A 22,485-nucleotide genomic window follows, 5' to 3' on the forward strand; every position below is an offset into this window, starting at 1 on the left:
CATAATTTTTGCGTTTGGGGACTGACAATTGCGCCGTTCCCCGCCGCAGGTAGCGGGTGGATTTTGGGGAAGGTGTGACCCAGCGAGATGCTGAGAGAGTCATTCACTTCGGCAACCCATTGCGCCCTCATTAGTCTTACATCTGTTGCGACCGAGTTTACGTAATGGGTTGTTCTATTGAGTCACCATAAGAAGCGTTCCCTTGCAAGCGGTTTATGTAATCAACTTCATGTTACGCCATATTACTAAGTTTTTCGATTTTTCATCAAATTTCCGATTTCATCAAATTCATTTTGGACATTGAGAAATCAGAATTCCGGAATTAGGATTTGAAAACAAGTTTGGAATGTGGGAAGTGTCGGTTGGGAATCGGACTAATCCCGAAATGCATAAATAACGCTGCTGATAAATTTAATATGTAAGAGTAAAACACATAAATTTTAAATATATGAATAATCTGCAATTCATAGCAACTCCCACAAATCTGATTGTGGAGCGGCTTCAAACAAAATAATTTAACAGATGGAGCAAAGTAGAGTTTGATATTTTGTTACGGTTCAAAAATGAAGTAATGCTTCCAAAATCAAACTAACAAGAAAATAATCCAGAATCAAATTAATAATAAAATAATCATGTTTTAAAAACCACCAAGTTTTCTTAAAAGACATGTAAATTGAAGCGCTCTCTTTGTACTGGTAACATCACACAAATTTATGAGTGGCAAATAGAGATCCAAATTGAAAGTCTGCGGATCAAGACGAGCCAAATTTAACATCTAGAAAAAATATCTGGTATAGTAATGATTTATGAAAGAACTTGCTGGAATGAAATAATTCAAGATAGCATGCTTGAATTTGCTAACTAGTCTTTTAGTTTAAATCTAAATTTACAAACCAGATCATGCGGCAGAAGTTCAATTATTCTTCGAGTAGCTGCATTCTGTGGTGCAGTAGCAAGCGATACCACAAAGTGATATATAAATGTGATTGTACTCTATAACAAATAACGAATAATTCCGCCTTGTCAAATTATGCATAACATAACCTCAAAGAAGATTATATATATACATATATATATCCGGTTGTGGGTAAAGAATTATTGTTAAATTTGCAGAAAACTTTAAGATTAAACAGTAAATTCTTATCTTTTCCAAAACAAAACATTTATCAAAAACCTTACAATTTCTCGGTCATCAGTGTGTAGCAATCTCTTCTTGACTTTTTTAGATCCGTTTAGAACTATATTAAATTTACCTTCAAATGTCCAGCTCTAGTCTCCCGAACAAATTTTTCAAAAATCACTAAAACAGAACGTTCAACAGGATTTCCCTGGTCGGTTTCGGCATCGTCATCATCATCACCTAAAAAAAAAAAAAACCTAACCTCCTAAAGCAAGTTTGGAGATAAAATCTGAAGATCACGATAGATAAGGGTCGAACAAAACCGAATTTAAGTATTATGACAAAGCACCAACTTCTTTTCCTTTCTGCGCAATCGCCTCTTACAATTCGTGTTTGTCGTTCTTTCTGCTGTCTCCAGTATGCATGCATAGCAAGTTGCAAACAGTGCACAAGGAATCGTGCAGACACTAATGCTTTTGGCTCTACGCAACCTAAAAATTACGAAAATAAGTACAAATTTTGGGAAGAAATAAGAATTTTAGCAAAATCTTTCACCAAAATCGACGTTCTGTTCAAAGATATATTCAGTGATGCTTCGAGCAAAACTCAGCATGCAAGGCACCGGTGACATAATACCAGCAGCAAGACATAATTCACTAGCACACAACATTTCATCATTTGTCGACAACTTTAGCATCGCATTTAACCAAACCTGAATAAGTTAACTTTTGCATCACTGTATTAAAGAAATCATAACAACTGTTACATATTCAATTACTAGATTTCGGGATTAGAGTAATATTTGCTGATTATGAGTGCATAAGTAACAAAAATGACTACAGCCTTTAAAATATGAACACAAGACGACAATGCAACAAGTAAAAATGGATGAATTTTATCAGCTTGAAAAAACGAAGAATATATTTTTGAATTTATTTTCTAAATTTCTTGTTAACTGAAATGGAAATACCAACCATGCACCAATTCTCAACAACACCAGCCTTGTTACATCTGTCAACGAGTTGCAGAACATTGGGAGATCCCCATGCTTGTTGTCGAGCATAAGTAAATGCTTGTTTCAACATTTCTGCATCCGATGACTATAAATGATGTGCTTAGGTGAAAGGGAAATTTTAAGCATTTTCTGCGAGATTAAAATAAATTCACGAAGGACAGAAAACCTGAGCGTTCGTAGCTGGTAATGTAAATGGTACAGTAGGCAGTTTTCTCTTCGCACAATTTATGATCCATGTAAATCTCGGATCACGCAAGCGATCACAAATGGAAAGATCATCTAATGTGCGGCGACAAGTAGCTGATGTCAACACCATGCTTGAATATTAGCATACTTTAATTACAAAAAAAATTTTGCACTTTCATCAAATTTAAAATTATCAAATTCAAAAACCATATGCTATAGAACTGAATCAAACAGAACTAACATAGAATTTAAAAATAGAAAAATACCGTTCTTGTTGCGTATGATTCAGCTGGTGAGGATACTCGAGAGCTCGAATGAAAGATTTCACCAGACTCTGACGTGGATTAGTTACAGGTTGTGAACACATCCACTGGACTAAGCAAACGATCATAAAATTAGCATCATCTCGAAAAGCGTGCAGTACATTCTGCAATTTCTTTCAGTTACATAGCAAAAATGATAGATTATATATGATCTTAAATTGATTATATAAATGATTACCGAATAAATACACATTTGGAATATTTGCTTTAAAATTTAGTCGTTAATTTGGTGTGTTAAAATCGAATTTTTTTTTTTTTTTTTTGAACTCAAGAATTACATCAAGAATGAAAGTGATATAGATCACAGTTCATATCACAAACGTATATTTACTCTCTTCACTTATTTAAAACATCCAAAATCCTCCAATTATAACAAATGTAGTTACCTTAATATTTTCATGAAGATGCTCATAATTTTCAAATTTCGTCATCCTGAAGTCGTCCAAAAGAATCTCGCCAATAACTGGTACAAAATCAACCAATTCAGCATAATTCACTCTGTAAAATAAAGAAGTGTAAATTGATATTAAATTTTTGTTTAAAACTTCAATTCATAATGCATTTATACAATTAAAAATTGAAGCATTTTGCATGGCTCTTTATTTAAAGTGTAACTCACGTTCTTGGATCCCAGAACGGTTGTGCACGTTTCAACATATTAACGCGATCAACAAATGTTGCCTTTTGTTCATTAGTATAAGCATTTGATAGACTGCAACTATCAGCTGCTGTCCAACCGTATTGTGATGCAAATTTATAGAAGCATGACTGGGTATTGTCCATTCCACGAACAGTCCCATTTACCAGCTCGCTAGGTCGCTATAAAAAAAGTAGCACTACTTTTAAATTATTACAATAACTTTAACAACAAACACATCAATCATCAAATACACAAATTCTTTCGGACACACACTGAAAAATAATTTAAAATGGAAATTATTGACCAGATCATCATATATGAATCGAATCCTGGTTAGTAAGATAAATGAAAGGTTAAAAGCAAGAGCGCGTTGACGTTCGTCATCCATATCCAAACCCTCTGCTGGTCGTTCACTTTGTCCGTTTATCCTATAAAAAATCAAATGAGATTGTATAAAAAAAATTATTGCTAAATAAAGCACAGTCCTCCGCACGGCCATAATGATCAAAACTAAGTAGAAAGCAAAACTAGCTCCGAAAAAAAAAAAAAAAAAATAAAAAGAATAGAACTTACATTGCAAGTTTTGAACTGAAATAGGTCAAATTACCATCGGCACAAAATGATGCACAAACAGAATCAAATGTAAAAAGTCCTCCGCTACCACTGGCAAGTTTCAAGAGTACATTTATTACAGCATTATTAGGTTGCCTCAATATCTGAAATTGAATTCCTATAACAAATTTTTTATACTACACCATAAAAAAGACAAAAATAAGGACATAAAATAAACCTTATCTACAGCCATTTTAGCTGAATTTGCTCGCAATATAAGTGGCTGATGTACAGGTGTGGTGGAAGTTTGTGCAAGCATCTGGAAAAGCTCCGGCCAATACTGAGATCTGTAAAATCCAAGATGAATGGACATGACTCAACTCAAGATTGAAATCTCTCTCCAAAGAAAACTTCAAATCTCAAGCATATATAGTTGTCCATAGTTAATTCCTGACTGACGATAACAATAACTAAGATTACCGTTTACACCAAAATACTGATATACTAATAAAGTATGCTTTACAAACATACAGCATTTAGCACGATCATGGGAATTCTTAATTTCTCACTGCTGTGGCTATAGCGTTTTGAAAAAAAAAAAAAAAAAATGCTCAAAAGTAGTTACAGTTAAGTAAAAAATGAGGGATAAAGATACAGGTTAAGTTAATAAAATCAACAAAATTTATAATATTCATGTGTTGTATTTCATTTTTATTTTAAATACCTTTTTTCGAGCAAATTTTTCAAAACGCTCTCATCGATAACACCTGCTGCTGCCATTTGTTCTAGTAGATGTTGGAATGTATTTGTTTTCGTTTTCATATCTACCTGAAAAGTATTACTGTAACTACGGTTTTTTTATAGTGGATACACAAATTTTTTTTGTGTTGGGAGATTTCAAAAATATCTGGCACTACAGCATTATTACGAGCAGCAAATAGCAATAATTTACTCGCCAATTTTCTGCATATTAAATAATTTCCTACAACAAAACTAATGTAATTTATAACATTTAATATAAGTTGGGATTTACCTGATTCAAAAGTGTTTTATTATCACAAATAGTATCCAGTGCAGTGATCAAGTCGTCAAGTGGAGCGCCAAGAAGTAGCAGGTGTTTGACAATCTGTGGAAGTTTCACATAATAAAATGCTTGTGATGCTACAAGCTCTTCACCTAATGATTCTTTAGCATCAAGCTGAAAAATAATTGAAATTTCTATATTGTTTACTTATTTGTATGTATATTAACATATTACAGGCATTATATCATCCTAATGCAACTGCATAAATCAACCATAATAACAATAATAATGCAAACCGCACCATTATTAGCAAGGATGCCCGTATCATATCCTCAAACATTTTTGGAAATGGAAATTCAAGAATTTCAGCAAGTTCGAAAAAAAAATCCGCCATTTGATCTACTTTTTTCGTCATTCTGAATCCTTCGAAAACCGAAACCAACGTCAGAATTGCTGGGTGTGACTACAAATTAATTCTCTGGAAACCTTGATATGAACAATCGATTAACTATCTAGCTTATCTAGCATATTAAAAACTTCTAAACTGATTGGCGAAATAATATCTCGCTTAGTAATTGTGACTTAAAAGTGACTCAATGGTAAACACACCATGAATAAATGACACCCTCAATAAGTCAGAGGTGCGCTACCTGCTTGACTAAGCCACCAAGATTGTCTTCAATTCGTTCTGCTGGTGATGCACCAAATTGCTGCAAAGCTTCAATCATCGTTTTCAACTCCTCACAATCAGGATAACTTTGCGCAAATGAAACAGCAGCTTCGACTACATAATTTACACTTTCTGAAAACAGATATTTAGATTCAGTGTTAGATGAGATAAGCTAAATTAAAATGACCCAACTAAAACGACCAAAGTTAAAGTGATCCCAATAAAAAGTACATGACATCTATATTCTAAACATCTGAACAGATAAATGAAATTTTTTTGACTAGAAACTTGTTATTTTAAATGTCTTTAGTCCATTAACCAAAAACAGTTCAGTTCATCAAATCATTCATAGCACTAACCTGCGCCAATGTGTTCATGAATGTACAACAGAGCACGAACAAACTTGCTATTTGCATATGCACAAGCACAGTGGATAAGCGCTTGAGTGCTTCGTTTATTTTCATTTTTTAAGGAGTATTCCAAAGCCAATAAGCACCAATTTAGAACAGTCATCAATGATCCCGACAATTCCACACATTCTTTCTCCGATGTGTAATTGCACCTAGGAAATAATTCTTAATTCATAGAATTAGAAATGCACTGCTACATTCTCGTTGGGACATCAGAAATTGAAAGCTTATAACATTGCAATATCTGAAACATTACTTCAGTAATGGAACTGAATTCCGTAAAATCGTTGCCAGAGCTTCAATGCAGTATTCACGTGAAAACTGCCGAAACTCAGCGATCACTTCAATGAAAACAGCCCATCGAAGTACCTAGAAATTAGAAAACTTTGAAAAAAAGGCAAATGAAATAAATTTGATCTGAAAAAGAATTTTATTTAACAATATCTCAGTGGTCTAAAAAAAGTCAAAAACATGCAATGAAACAAATTTAGTGATCTGTTGAAGTAGCCAGAAAACTGAAAAAGATTTAAAGATCAAAAACAAAATAGTATACCTCTGCTTTCACCAATGCTTCCAGACAGGAAAGCATTCGTTGATCAGGTGTCACTGATGCCGTAGCAAAACGAAGAAGCATTGCTAAATTTGTCATGGACAACAAATGAGATACAATAAATTACAAAAATTCCTTACTCTTTGCCATCTTGCGCTATTTTATTTAAAACAATACCAGTGTTGTCGGATATATTAATATTAAATATTTTTAAGAAATTTTGCGTTTTGTTTTGCATTTCGTGTCAGTTCAACTATAGCACAAACGCTCATATTCATGAATGTTTGTTTGTTTACATTCATCCATATGTATACTCTTGACATAACTAATTCCAAATTAAAACTTAAGTATTAAAAATTTACAAGCGATGGCTCTGCATTGCTGTTCATTGCAACCAGATGTTATTATGCGCTTTTTCAAGACAGCACCGAATTCAGTTGATGATAATCCTTCAGCATGAGCACGGGTTACCAGGCTTGTTACCCAGCTTACATCCGTCTGTTGTTTGTCCTCATTTATCACTCCCATTAAGATACATGTAAACTGAAATTAACTGACATTAATGTCATTTACTTACATCGTTGGTAAATTCCAAACTAAATGCAAGCATTATGTTTAAACATATGATATTTAAATAGTTCCAACCGAGCAACTTTTAGTCCATTTCAGCTACTCCACATTACATACTACTTAAATAACCAGTAAAATAGCCTAGTATCTCTACAATTTCTTGCCTCACTTTACCTCATCACTCCCCGCAACTTACCCAACCCGAAATATCAGGTACACCAACTTGCTTATTTCCAGAGATTCAGGTTTAATCCCCTAGCGATGAGTGATACAACGAAGATACTATGAAAAACCCCGGTTTCACGTCGAACTTTTAGTGAATTTGTCCTAGAAAAATCACTTCAGTAGCATGGAAGACATGGAAGTCTCACGCATTTTAGATTCCAATAGCACAGAGAACACGGAAGTCTCACGCATTTTAGATTCCAATAGCACAGAGAACACGGAAGTCTCACGCATTTTAGATTCCAATAGCACAGAGAACACGGAAGTCTCACGCATTTTAGGTTCGCGCTTAAATAATTAATAGTTGTCAAGTCAGCGATAACTGTGATTACAAACAAGAAAATCTTAAAATTACGAAAGTTGTTAGACCATTAATTGGATGTAAATTAAATTTCATAAAGATTCAAATCAGTGAAAGTAACAAATCAATTTTCTGAAAACTCATTTTCAGGAAATTCACTTCACAAATTTTATCTACTATTTACCAATTGTTCCTTTCTCCGGAAACGTCTTTTCTATTCTCTCTCTCTCTCTCTCTCTTTCTTTGCTTCACATCAATTCTTCTTATGATATCCATTATTTCATTTAATCATCTAAAATTTCCTGACTTCATAAAATATGCTGCTCAAGAATTCCAGTTCTTCCTGATTGTTTTTTAGAAAGCAAAAAACAGTTCAGGAAAATCGGAAGGAAGATTTGTTTACTTTCAGGATCTAGTCAAAATACAATGTTTACTTTACTACTTCATGAATCATTGGTTAGTTATGTTTAGTGAAAGTAGAAAAAGGGAAGTTACATGAGATCTGATATAAAATAAAAATATTACGCCATATTTCCTGTACATTATCCTCAGGAATCGGTTCTGCTATCGTAGCCGTTGCATCAAATTCCGGAAGTAATCCTTACGTCAATTTGTATACCATTATTATTCACGCATTTTTAATTGTGATTGTTTATATTTTAACGAAACTATCAATCAACATTAGTCTACTGTTACAGTCTATTTTATTTCAAATGTTATTCATATCAAATAATTTTAGAAGTGTTTTAAGTCATAGCGTAGAAAGCGTTAAGTAAAATAAAAAATAAAAGTATAAAAATATCATCGTGAGATATTGCTTTGACAAAAAGGTTATAATAAGCAGAAAAATCAATCTTCGGAAAATCAAAAATCACATTTGCAGACAAAGTTAGAATGAATGCCCGCAATTTAGAATGACAGTTATTTTAGTTTAATTAATGTTAATGAGGTCATATGTTGACGCCACTGATTATTCTCTCCATCTGATCATTCCAAAAATTTCCAAAAATGAAAATTACTTCACAGAGTGCATTACAGTAATCGGCAACTTCACACAGCGATTAATTATGGATAATCTAATTAAGGCGACGGCTAGTCTTACATTAAATTATTATTTCTTTTTTCAAGTCTGAGAATTACTTTTCTAATTGATTCACTCGTCACTCAGGATTACCTAATATGTGGTCATTTTCGCTTCTTTGTTTAAAGATGTCTAAAGGTAAAAGACATTTTCCATATTGCTTTTCATCAGAGTGACGCCAGTCACAATCACTTCAAAATACTTTTTCATTTGGTTTAATGCTTTCATCCGTGTAAATATTCCACTCATTTCTTCTTTATATTTTATATTTCATATTCAATTTACGTAACTACTGCGTGATTTACGTTATTTAATCATAATTGATGAAATATCTCTACACTCAATTATAAAATTTATTGAACAATTCCTTCTATAATTAATAAATAGTATTTCAAATTTTAAGTTTTAATCACAGAATAGCAAATTATATTCCAATTTTGAAATTATGGAATTTATTAATTTAACTACAAAACTTTTTTTCTTCTTCTCCAAATAGAATTTCATCAGTGTGAAGAGCAATATGATATATACTGGTTGGTAAAGTTCAGTTAAAATTTAATTTTAAAAAATTAAAATTAGTATGAAATTAGCAAAGTAGCATTTGTATTTAAATTGATTGCTATATTTTTATATTCTAATGTGTTCCCCAAACTTAAATTTCTGGTGATTATCTGAAATCGTTGAATAAATGATATTTGAGTATTATTTCTATGCCAAAGATTTAGTTATCGATTTCTATCATCATAGTGCTCTCAATTCATCCTTCGATTTCTATTTCATATATCTTTTTACTTTCCACCAACCTAATAATTTGCATTGAAAAGTACGGTGTCGTCTATAGCAGTAGCCGGACTTGCATAACGAATTCATAACGAATACCACCTGCAGCCATTTTTCGAGGTCATGAAATTTGAGATGGAACGGGATAATCTGAAAATTGTTAGCCATCAAGGATATTTTTCCATTTCATTTCCTTCTCTCCTCTTCAATACAGCTCTTCATTAACACATTTTAGCTGGAGCAGAATATTACAGTGCTAAATGAAATCAGAATTTTGTACAAAACTAAATTTTGTTTTAAATTCGAGAATTTATAAAGTTTTCTTTTTAAAAGTTTTAAAATGTATTATAATGCATATCTTAGTAACTATCAATAATCTCTCTTTCTATCAATAATCTCAGAGATTTTCAATTAATACAAATTAATTGTCAAACTATCATCCGGATAATTCAACCGTATTTAACTTTACGTTCCCTTATGCAACAATTAACATCATCACAATGTTCTTTTGAAATTTCAAAGTCGCAAAACCTTTTATGTTTTAGGTGAAATATTTGTCATTTGTCAAAAAGCGTCACGTTGACAATGACTGCTAAAAAGGTGTGAGCAATTATCAATTTTCGATTAGAGGCGCATCCATTCATCGCTCTCAGATCAGCGATATCGATAGCGAATCATTTTATTCTCAAAAGTTACCTTCTCTCTCTACCTGTATGATTCGAAGAGGTTATCACACCTGCATTTATGCCATATGCTAACATCAAAGACATTCCTGCCTCAATCAACTTGCACCTTTTATAGATACTAGTGCAAATTGTTCGACCAATTAAGAGTTCCCTAATTTTGCTGCAGTCGGATTATCCATTAATTTACCTCTTCATGTCACTCAGGAATGTTACTTTGATATGATCAGAAATAATGATAACGTGTCTGACACATTGGTACTAACTTTGACAAGTGAAATTCATGAAAAGACAATTGCTTAATGATTACTTAAGCAGGTGGATGATATATTTTTTTATGGGATTCAATCAGATTTACAATTTCAAAAATAGTTTAAGACTTTTTTTTTTTTACATAGCTCTAATTCCGGATAATCAATTTAATCGGTGTATATTTGCATTTTCTTTTGACTTCAAAACATTTCACTTTTTTCCATTAATATATTCTCGTATCTCTTCTCTTTTCTTTTCCCATCGCATATTTAAATTCTTAGCTTTTTTTTTTGCTATCGTAAATTTACTTTTCTTTCTTGTAGTAACTTTTTTTTTTTTCTAAATGTGAACATTTGAAATAAATCCACAATACTTTAACTTAATGTAAATGTTATTTCAAGCTTAAAATTAGTTTGAAAATGTATTCACTTATCTTCGGTATAGCTAAAAGAATGGAAAATGGATTTAACAAAATGCCAAATTTGGAAAATATTTACAACTATTAACAATGTTCTTCTGGTCATCATCTCAAACTACAATACCAAAGTAAATTTATAAAAGTTATATTTTCCGGATAGTATTATCCACTCAAAATCATACCATAAACAAAGGTCAATTCGTCGTTCAGTGACGTGTAAACGGATATGAATGCCGCTGATATGCACCGCAGGGGTACCTTACTACAACCATTGTTTCGTTACAGGTGAAAAAAAACCAGTAATCATCTACTACTAACAGCTATTTCGTTAGAGAAATTTAATAAGTAGTACCTTAGTACCTACTGTCATTTTACTAAGGTATTAATCTCCTTTTCGTTATACCATCAATCACCATCGTATCAGATAAGCCTTATTTACTGTATTACGTAAGTAATGATGATTCGTAAATAAATTTATAATTGATTGTAAGGTAAATGCAATGAAACCGACATAATTCTATACAATCACAAAATGTTTTTTCTTTAATTACAAAAAAAAAAAAAAAAATTTTACAATAAAAAAATATATATTTTTTTTTTACAAAATAATACAATTTCGACACCAAAAAATTGATTAATTGGAAAAAAAAAATTCACAGTTAGCAATTTCTTGTCAAACTGTTAAATTGTTAATATTTTGTCTCTTTTTTAGCTTTTATTTGAATTAAAAGAAAAGAAAAAAAAAATAGCATAATTTCTTTAAGCAACTGTAAATTATTTTTTTCCATTAACTCTTAATTAGTACTCCAAATTATACAATTTGATATTACCAGGTTTTTTTCTGATTTAATTTACTTCATTTTTCTTTATTATATCCTAATAAAGTGGTAAAATTTAAAATTATTTATAAAAATGCGTACTTTTTAAAATAATTGATAATATGTGATATTTCACTTCAAAATATACTTTCTTTTTTACCATTCCGTGAGAATTCATTTATTGATCCTAGAACATTGGCATTTCATTTAAATTTCACTGTGGCCAACATCTATTACTTATCATTTAGAAGCTTGATGACTTTATATGAATATTAAATTACTTCAAAGTCGTACTTAGATGTCGTACATTGTCATACGGTGTCGTACGATATACCTTTGGGCGTGGTCGACAAACGCGCCCCACTCAATCATTTTGTCCTGGGCGTGTCTGCTTTGATTGTAGGATTCGATGAATCAAAAAAATTATTTTAGCTTAAGAATTATTCATAAAAAAAAAAGCATAGATCAGAGGTTATCTCATAAGATCTATCACGATTTTATTTACTTTTATTTTTAAAACAAAAATATTCTTAAAAATAAAAAAAAAAAATATTAATAAATTTTTTGCTTTTTTCTTTTTCCTCTTTCTATTTTCAACTTTAAGACGCATTTCTCCATTGGTAAATAGTGAAATGTTTACTGATTCGTATTTCTTATGTTATTCTCAATTAATGAATTCCAGAATGAATTTTAAAATAGAGAAACGAATTATTTCACTTTTAAATAATAAAACTTCCATTCGTCCAAATTTTTGAAATATTTCAAAATGTGTTTGTTTCAGGAAAATTTTAGAAAAAGCATTACATTTTCATTACAGTAATATTAATGTAAATCGATGGTTAGTAATGGTCCATACCCATACAATATTTTTGGACCACAACCGTCGTTTGCATATTCTTCGACACCTGTGTTCCCGGGATATCTAAATCCACCAGCCAATACTACAACTAAGTAATTTTTCCACATTTGTAATATCTAAAAAAAAAAAAAAAAAAATGATGAAAAAGTAAGAACTAAGAAGAATTGGATCATTTTGCTTATTAAAATATAAAATTTAAATTTAGTGATCAAAATCGTAAAGCAACTGGACGACGGGAACGGACAACATTTAATCCTATGCAACTTTCTTATCTAGAATCAGTGTTTAAGCAAACTCATTATCCGGATGTTTATCATCGTGAGCAAATTGCGGAAAAAATTGGACTTCAAGAATCTCGAATTCAAGTATAGTGATTCTTGGTTGTTTGCTTAATTTTCGTTGTTAACATGGATATAAGTTAAATTTTAATTCTTTTTACAATTTTAGTTTAATTCACTTCAGGAATTTTTCATCCTGCCGGAAACAAGTAATGTAATTTCGATTTATTTTATAGCTTTGTAATATTATTTCATACAAAAGGTATGGTTTAAAAATCGCCGAGCAAAAGATCGACAGCAGAAACGGATGATGCAAGCGCGACATAATCATGATCGATGTAGCAGTCATACACCTCCACCAGAACCTAACAAAGGTGAATCGAGTGCACAGAAGAGTATTTCACCGCTTGTAATCCCGGGTACTGCAGAATTTAATCTGAAAACTGCAAATAGGTAAAATTAATTTTCATTTAAAATTCCTACAAGTTATACAAATCAGCAATTTTCTACTCATAGGTATCACTTGTGAAGTTTTTTTGAACTGATAGCATTGTGAGTGTAATTCAAAAATTTTTAAAATTGAAAATTATTAAAAGTTAATTTTGCAGTTCTGGAAATACAGTGAAGGAAGAGTATCCATTGAGAGCGGTATGTCAAACACATACTGCAAATTTAGCTGGTATGTTCATTTTGTTTACAAATTGAATATTTCATATTTCTGGCATTTTAATTAGTTAGAGAGAGGTATTTTTAACACTCAAAAGTTTATTTATTTCGATTCATTATAGTCTTTTGATTTTGAACCTTTTGATCTTATTCATTCAGGACTGTTGATCGATTGATACCAGATATTTAAGAGAGAAATAATTTAGTTAACAAAAATTCAATATAGCTAAGAAATTTTCAATAGCAATGAGAAAGAGTTAGACTTTTATTTGATAATTGTTTAAGTAGAAACTGGTTTATCAGGTGATAAACCAAGAAGATTTCCTTTTGCTTTATAATTGAATCAATTAATTTACTGATTTTATTGATTGAATCAAATATCACTTACAAATATTTTTTCTCACTGATTGGCCATTTAAAGTAGCAAGAAATGATAGATAAATCAAGTGAAAAATAAATTTAAAAAATTGTGATAAATTTGCATAAAACGAGATTGTAAACCATTTTTATTTCAGGTTGGTCGTCAGCGTATTCATTAGGTGCACAACCTGCGGCTGCATATATGCCTGGTGCAAGTCATCCGCATGCTGCATGCGGATTTAGTTTTAGTGGTACCGGCGCACCTCCATACTATCCATACCAGAGTGATATTTATAATCCTTATGCTCAAAGTAGTGCCGCTGCGGCAACCTATTCGTATCCGCCAATGTTCAATCCGCTCAGTAATGATTTACAAAGGCCTAGCTAGTTGAATTCAGTATGGCGTATATTAGTAATTCTCTATATGTAATTAATAGTACTTAAATTATAATTGTTTTTCAAATTAATTCGAAATGCTTTATGTTTGCGTAAAAATCAGTTAATAGTTTTACTGTATTCTCTGAAAAAAAAGAAAGAAAGAATATTTGTAGGAAAAAACTATTAACCAAAAAATTATTTACAAAAATCTTTTAAAGATGAAAATATTTGTTAATATTTTTTTATCATATGTAAACTATTTTTGAAAAAGGAAACTTTCCAAATATGAACTACCGTTATTGTCTTATTTTAACTATTAATTTGTTTCTCTCTTATTATTCAATAAATAAATATCATAGAACAATCATCTTGAATTTGATTACTGATTTTGTAAGAAATCATTAAATGAATTAATTTATTTTAATACAATTCAAATCACTTCTCAGTTTAGTTCAGTTCATCTAGCAATCAAATTCTGTTCAATTATTAATTTTTTTTTTTTTTTTTTTTCAATTTCATAAATATTTCATTAAAACGAAATATTTATGAATTTATTAAATTCATTTCTTTATTTATTACTAATTTGGATTTATTTATTTCATTAATTTTCTTGCATTTTTGTCACTTTTTATTTAATTAGTTTGATCACGTTTAAATGAATGTGTATATATATGTGTGTGTATGTATGTGTGTGTGTCTGTATGTGTGTGTATGTGTATGTGTGCATGTGTATTTGTTTGATTTTACATTTATGCATAAATAATTTGTGAAATTATATTAGAATTAAAAGCTATTTCAATGTGAAAATTTTCAAATTCAAATGGATCTAATTCATTTCCGATTTTATTAATATTAATAAATGTTTTTCATTGCTTTTTGTTGCTGTTGTTGTTATTGTTTTTGAATTGATTGCTTTATTGACTATTTATTTTGATGCTATTAATAATCCATTTGATAATTATGCTATTTAAGCAGGTTGGCGACGGTATGATATGCAATTACTTTCATCCATTTCAGCTGCACAAATTAACAGATGAAAAAGAAATGACAACTAATTTTAGTAGCATAGTAGCAATATTTTAAATGAATTCAAAACTTCAAAAGATGCTAAAATATAACTGTGTGACAACTCATTTAGCTAATATCATTTCAAATTTTAAATCGTTTGTTAAGTTTTTTGAAAAAAAAAAAAAAAAAAAAAAACATAAAGTAACAATATTAAAGTTGTTGTAATGATTGTTACATCATAGTAATGATTGATTTATGAATAGATTCCGTTCTGGATAACATAATTTCCTTTCAGTGAATTAGTTCATTCCAAGAGGTCAACCAAGAGTAATAACAAACATATTGACCTCAAATTCTCACTATGAAAAATTATCGCTTTCGTCATTATCATCTTGTTTTATATTAAAAAAAAAAAAAAAAAAAAAAATAAATGAACAGAATATTTGGTGACAATAGTTTTTTTTGTCGTTTAAGTAAACAAGAAAAAAATTTATTGACATATGTAACTGAAAAGGTCAACATGTACACTTTCGTTTCATTTTTGCCGAAATGTTTTTTTTTTTTTTTTTAAATTTTTATTTGAAGTAAAAACCAGAAATTATCCTTGTATTTTTCAATTTGCTTTTGTAATAATTTTTTTATCTTTTTTTGTGAAACTTTTAACTATTGAAATATACCTTTCATGAATTAATAATACCTCAATGTTAATATCAAAAGATAACCGATTCTCATAGCAATAGCATATTCAAAGGATAAGCTTAAAAGAAGAAAAGAAATTTGACGTGATCGTTACTTATCTTAACAGATTTTTTTTTTCTTTCTTTCACTTTTTTTTTTCTTTTTTTTTTTGGTTGCATATTGAAGCAAAAAAGAAAGAAGCGGTTAAAAAGAATATTTGTTTGATTCATTTGAAAGGTACTTGAAATTTGCAAAGAGTAAGAAGCTATGATGGTGCAATGGAAAACACTTCAACAAGCAAAAGAAGTTGGCGAGAAAAAAAAGAAAAGAAAAGGGAAAGTTGCCGACATAAGGTAAAACAAATAGAAAATATGGTACCAATCTAGGGTAGGGTATAAACCTGTTGGAATAGTTCTCCTAAAATTAGAGAGTATTTGATGTGAAAGCACGTGGAAAAATGTAAGAAGGACAGGTGATAATACAAAGGTACTTCATCCTACTTCATAACACTCTTTTGTGTCCTCATTTTCACACTTCTTTTATTATCATTTATGATTTCAAAAATTGATCATTTATATTTTACGGTAAGGTAAAAAGGAAAATTCAGGAATGATTGATATTATTGATAAATGAAAGTGAAATCTATTAATTAAACAAATGAACAAGATGAGTCAATAATTAGTAGAACTTTTGATGTGTATCATCCTTTTAATTGATTCATTTATATAATTTTCTGGTCATATCAATTAAATTAAATGGATAAAACTGAATCGTTTTTTTTTTTTTTTTTCAAAAATTTCGAGAATCATGAAAAAAAAGATTGAAAGAAAAAATTGCTTCGTGAATTACTTATCAATTTAATGACATAGATGATGTAAGTGTTAAAAGTTGCAAAGTAAAAAATAAAATTAAAAATTTAAAAATGAGTTTATTTCAAATTACTGAACTTGGTCATAACATTACTTTAATTGCATGTTTGTCTTCATTTTCAATGCTAACATATTAGTTTAAAATAATTTTTAATTACGTTTTTAAAATAATTTTAAATAAAACTTTTAATTATGATTGATATGAATTAGCAGATCTGAGAGACGAGAAAGGACCAATTTACATCTTAAATCTTATTTTCTACATTAATACGGTATGATTTAGAGGGTTTTTTGGTAGTTAGAATGAAAAAAGGAAACCGACAAGTGGTACTCTTCAGAATTAGTACCGCAGTGACAATTGGACACAATGGGAGGTGTTTCATTCACTAAACTTCTTGTAAGGGATACCTGCACCTTCCAATTAATTACTACTGAACCGGAATTTATCTCAAACTCACTCTTTCTTCTCCTTCCTATTACTCTTAATATCTCCCAAACTTTAATTTCGATAAATCTATTCATTGTTGTTAATTACAGAATAATTGCATTTAACATTTTATTAAATCTAATATTAGTATCTATCAATATTTAATAAATCTTAAGAATTTTTTTTTTAAAAAAAAGGAAAGAAAAAGAAAAATTTTAATATTTGAAGCATTAACTTCAACGAGAATGTTTTATACGAAATGTATGATTCATTTTCCTTACATTTACTTTTTTCTTTTTTTTTTTTTGCTTTAGGTGTTTTAAACTTTTTCAAACTTGAAATAAAATATGGGAAGTAAATTGAGAATGATTCTATACCGTACGTTTTGATAATAAAATTTATACAGAATGACATTTCATGAAAATTTCGCGATATCTTGATTGATTTCTTGTCTTAATGTCATCAAATCGAGAAAGGCGACAAAGACTTAGAAATGACAGTAATAATTTGTCTGTTCTATTAGTACAGAGACAGAGTCACAGGACAGGACTGTTTAAAGGTATCAATCAGGAATGATTGCATATAAAAAGGTGCAGCCGCTTTAGTGTACATTGCGGATTTGGATTTCTTGGTACGATAAAATGAAGTGCTTAGCACTATTGTATGTTAATCGAGCAGCAATCAAATTTGATAAAATATTCCTAAAATGATTTATTGCTTATTTTATTCTCGAAAAGAAAAAGAAAAAAGAAGAAAGAATGTAAATTTAAATTTGAATATAAAAACAATGATTATGAAACACTCATGCAAAAATTATCAGTTAATATCAAATGATATTAGTAAGAATTAGAATTCTATTTAATACTATTCTATTTATTTATTTTTGAATTTTAGATTAATGTTTGTTTGTTGTTTAATTGTTCAGATGCGCATAACATAAGAGTTAAAGTATTTACGATAATTACATCATATTATTAGCTTATTAAGAGATAGCTTATGATAAAGAATGATAATGTTCGAGATGATATAAAAATCTATTGCAATCTGTTCTATAAGTTTAATAAAATAATTGATAAGTTATAAGAATGAAAAAAGTAGTACCATATGGAATATTAGATTAATAATTTTGTTAGTTTAATCAATGTTTACAACATTGATTTTATATCAGTTATTCCAATATGATAAAAGAGAAATAGAAAAAAGAAGTGGGAAATGATAAAAATGATAATAGTAGTAGTGTAATGATTAGAAAAGATAAAATTAATCATTTTTATTTCATCTAGCACTGAATTATTTTTCATTTGATATATGATAACAAAATGCTATGCTAATCCGTGTACTCAGAATATGAATACCCATGGATGTACTGAAGAACTGTAGCAATATGACTATTTCAAGGGAAGAAAACCGAAAGATCTGTTAAGTCTTCTTAGAATGAAAGGTCATACCTTTGAGTTCGTTTCTTTCCGCCCCTTTATTAGGGAAAGAACTGACATCTGCTTAATTTCATAAAATCCCGAGAATCTATCTGTTGCCGAAAAAAAAAAAAATGTGAAATCACTTATTTAAGGAAATTGTTTCATCTAAAATATTAACACTTGGATGAGACAGGAATAAGATAGTAAGTAAATAAAATAGTAAGTAAATTAGTGCAGAAAATGGCAAATAACTAATTGAATAATTTAAATTATTAAAAGAATTGTTTGTAATATCAAACTGATCACAGTAGGATTGGTATAATCAGTTACTGTCATTCATCGCCAGCAAAAAAAAGAAAAACCATAACATCATTGACATAAAAATCATTCTTTTTAATTTATAGGTAATATACGGCAGAATATTTACGGCTTACATTCTCATATTGCTACTTTCAATTTACTTATATTTCTGTTCCTGCAAGCCCTTACCTCCAGACGACAATTTCGGACAAATGTAGTCAAAGTCAATTGAGTTCAAAATAATTCAAGATGACTTGAAGCAATATACTTTACATAATACAAATGGATCCAGCAAAATATAAGAGGTGAAAAGTGACTGTTCATTTGTCAACCTTAATACTATCACTTCTAGCGAATATTTTCACTCTTCCTCATCCATCTATCGTCAATATTTGCTCAAGAAAGCTTCTTCGTTCAGACGCAAATACACGTTACGCAATCAATCTTTCGCATAGCTTTAAATAATCTTTACCAGAAGATAGTCGAAGGGACTTCTCCCGACTACGTTTTCCATAAAACGTAAAAGTACACATTTCACCGCAAATATTTGCATTTTATTTGCCGCGCAAATATCATTGCAATTCCGAAAAGCACTGTGAGACTTTTTCATTTTCTTTTGCAAAAGAAACATAGGATTTGGAATAAAGCATAAGGGTACGCTTGCGACTCCCTCATTCACTGGTAGATGTCATTAGAGATCTCATAAAAGGGGTAAAATACTTCCAGAAAATAAAAAAAAGGGAAAGAAAATCCTTCTTCTTCTAAATTTCTTACTCCAATTGCAATATTTCATATAGGAAAGGTAGCACTTGAAAAATTAATACATGCTTTTGGAGATTAGCCTTAAAACCTTTAGTCAAAATAAAGAAATTGCGTATCAACTAGCACAAACTTTTCTGCAGATCCAGTTTCACGACTACTTAAACAGCATCTGCTATACGAAATTGGAACTCTGTTAACATAATTCACCAAATTTTTTAGGAAATTTGTGACCGTTCAAGTTAGTAAAATTTTATCAAAGTAAAACATAACAAAAATTTACGAATGAATAAATAAAGCACTAAGACTGTTGGCGTAATTCAAATAAAAGACAAACAGTAAGGATTACAAAAAGAGAGCAATAATGTACTTATAATTATAAATCCACTTTAAGTCCAAAACAGAACTTTAAAGAAGAACCACTATTTCAGAAACAAATGCAATAAAAATAATAAAAAAAAACATGGAACTAGCACCATTACGCTTGATCAGAATGCACCGAATCCTCTAATTCAGCGTTTTTCTGCCCTTGATTATCCTCATCTTCATTAAGATCACGCGTACCTGCAATCCAAATTACACCCTTCTTCCTAGTGGCATTCATTTGCAATTAAACGGCTATTTCACATAATATTCAACATACATGAAATATATTCTCATAATAAACAGCCTCATAATATATGTATGTTCATCAAGATATGCGAGAGCAAATAAATTCAAAACAAAACTGACGAACTCACTTTTAAAGCATCCTGTTCGCATAACACAATTCATAAAATTCATGAACTCTGTGGCACAAGCTCCTTCCTCTAAGGCTGCTTCCCCAGCACTTTTCTGGCACTTTATTGCTTCACGAAATTCATGACCGCATGGACTGGCGACTAAGTGACCAACACAGTGACACTCAAAGTTCACACTTCCATCTGGCAATGTTGGACCTGAGAAAAACTACCTGAATCGCACCAATACTCTCTTATAATTTTTGAAAAAAAACCATCAAGGACTTGGAAAAAGCCTGCAGCAACCTTCTCAGTTGCGGAGACTAAAGGTTTAAACTCCAACCTGAATACCTGGGTTGTATTTGTCATCAAGTTCTGCATATGACATACGTGCCAGTGACTCCACGTAGGCATCCCGAATTGGTTCCTCGTATTCTTCTCGTGTTATTCTATGAACCTAAACACTTTGACAACATGTACTTGAATTATTAATTAATAATACATAAATTAGGAGCGGGGCTATCCAAATGTTATTTGCAAATTTAACTTGCGATGTTCAGCATAAGGATTTTGCTATATATCTAAACTGAACTGTTATAGTCCATGATTAATACGTAAATAAAGTGAGAGATGCATTCTTAACAGAACTTTGATATGCAACTACGAAATCTCAAATGAAAAAATGAACTTAAAGTGTAGCAGAGGAGAAAATTGAAAATACTATCAATTTAAAGTAGCCCATAAATTATCAAAAGTTCTTCAAGATTCTGAAGCCTTTCGATAAACTATTTTTTCCTTTTTAAACTTACAAACTGAATCACAGCCATTTTGCAATATCAAATCTTGCAACAATTATTTCCTAAAGATTCTCTAAGATAAATTAACGCTTTTTACGAATAAAAATTAATTAGTTATTGAAATAAAAAAAATATAACACTTTTAGAGAGCGAAAAGTTCAGAAACATACCAAATCTCCTTCATTGGTGTCATCTTCCATCCCCCGAGATTTCCATGGTATCCCAAAAAGCACACCTCCCAACGACCTTAAGCGATCCATTTGGTTCGCAATGCAAAAACTGTGTCCAAGGAATGATAAAACTTAGTGAAATTACTGCTTGGCATGTATGTTATTCACTCGTTCTGTTATTATATAATTTCAGGTATTTCTTTTTTATTTACTTATTTTACATTTGTTTACTTTCCATACATTCCTTAGTAATTCCCTCAATTGGATAATATTTATCAACAAGTAGATTCTAAATTCTAAAAATAAGAAATTGCAATATTTTGAAGGAACGATCAGTACTAAGAATCATATCTTAAAGTATATTGCATATGTCATAATTAATTATGTCCTTTTTAATTAATTATGTCCTTTCTATTTCAATTCTAATAGCTATTTGATGGTCAGAACCTGTTCCCATCAAATGATCACCACTTTCTCAAACACTTCACATTTAATTTAATTTAATTTTTTTTTTCCTTTCCGTAACATATACGCAACATTTCTCTCAATATTTCAACAATTTCCTTAAATCATTTCAGCAAAATAAAGTACACAGCGATAACTGTTTTCTTGATGATATTATTGACATTTTTATTTTATCATATACATTAATTAGGATGGTACTGATTAATAATTATTCAAATTTCAATACTTATAAAATTAGTATTACATCATTTGACTCTTAATTGAATGCATTCAAATTAAAATGTTTTTACTCATTGAAAATGAAATTTGAAAATTTTTGAAATTTTAATGCTTATTGAAAATTATTTCAAAAAAAAAAAAACAAACAAACTATATCTGTTAATTTTATGATGATTATTGAAGTAAATGGTGTTTGAAATTATTTTCAAAATATTGTCTTCTGTAACAATTACGTGTTTACATATACGTAATTACTTTAATTAAACTTTAGATTATACTATCATCTCTTTCATTTCTTTCTTTCGCATCCTTCTCTTAATTATATCATTTTAAAAATTTTCTCATAATTAATTTTTTTGTTAAAAAATTTCAACTTTTTAAAAATTACAAATGTTCAACACTTTGTGCTTTCATATGGCATTCAAATTCATCGTTCATTTTACCTGAGTACCTATTTAAAATACACTTACCTATAACACATAGCTTAAATTTGATTT

General features: G+C 30.0%; 3 protein-coding genes across 3 annotated transcripts; 1 reads left to right on the forward strand and 2 right to left on the reverse strand.

The window, feature by feature from the left end:
• Positions 1 to 637: 637 nt before the first annotated feature.
• On the reverse strand, positions 638 to 7,018 carry Bma-lin-25.1 (Uncharacterized protein; the record flags this gene model as incomplete). The annotated part of the gene is made up of 21 exons (XM_001894771.1): positions 638 to 775; positions 895 to 993; positions 1,254 to 1,360; positions 1,474 to 1,611; positions 1,676 to 1,832; positions 2,095 to 2,220; positions 2,302 to 2,452; positions 2,588 to 2,748; positions 3,031 to 3,142; positions 3,264 to 3,463; positions 3,589 to 3,712; positions 3,858 to 4,000; positions 4,075 to 4,183; positions 4,561 to 4,664; positions 4,870 to 5,034; positions 5,162 to 5,323; positions 5,511 to 5,662; positions 5,890 to 6,092; positions 6,197 to 6,309; positions 6,494 to 6,576; positions 6,853 to 7,018. The coding sequence occupies 21 exons, from the start codon at positions 7,016 to 7,018 to the stop codon at positions 638 to 640; spliced, it is 2,913 nt and encodes a 970-aa protein (XP_001894806.1).
• Positions 7,019 to 11,026: 4,008 nt separating this feature from the next.
• Bma-ceh-36.1 (Homeobox domain containing protein) lies at positions 11,027 to 14,169 on the forward strand (the record flags this gene model as incomplete). The annotated part of the gene is made up of 6 exons (XM_001894772.2): positions 11,027 to 11,085; positions 12,462 to 12,569; positions 12,683 to 12,842; positions 13,018 to 13,208; positions 13,364 to 13,434; positions 13,937 to 14,169. 6 exons carry the CDS (start codon positions 11,027 to 11,029, stop codon positions 14,167 to 14,169), a joined length of 822 nt encoding a protein of 273 aa, XP_001894807.2.
• A 5,927-nt stretch (positions 14,170 to 20,096) lies between these two features.
• On the reverse strand, positions 20,097 to 21,394 carry Bm3302 (CHCH domain containing protein; the record flags this gene model as incomplete). Its single annotated transcript, XM_001894773.1, has 4 exons — positions 20,097 to 20,182; positions 20,359 to 20,556; positions 20,689 to 20,794; positions 21,305 to 21,394. The coding sequence occupies 4 exons, from the start codon at positions 21,392 to 21,394 to the stop codon at positions 20,097 to 20,099; spliced, it is 480 nt and encodes a 159-aa protein (XP_001894808.1).
• Between the last annotated feature and the right edge of the window lie 1,091 nt (positions 21,395 to 22,485).

The sequence above is a fragment of the Brugia malayi genome (genome assembly GCF_000002995.4).
Source record: "Brugia malayi strain FR3 genome assembly, contig: Bm_v4_ChrX_scaffold_001, whole genome shotgun sequence".
In the NCBI taxonomy this organism is placed as follows: domain Eukaryota; kingdom Metazoa; phylum Nematoda; class Chromadorea; order Rhabditida; family Onchocercidae; genus Brugia; species Brugia malayi.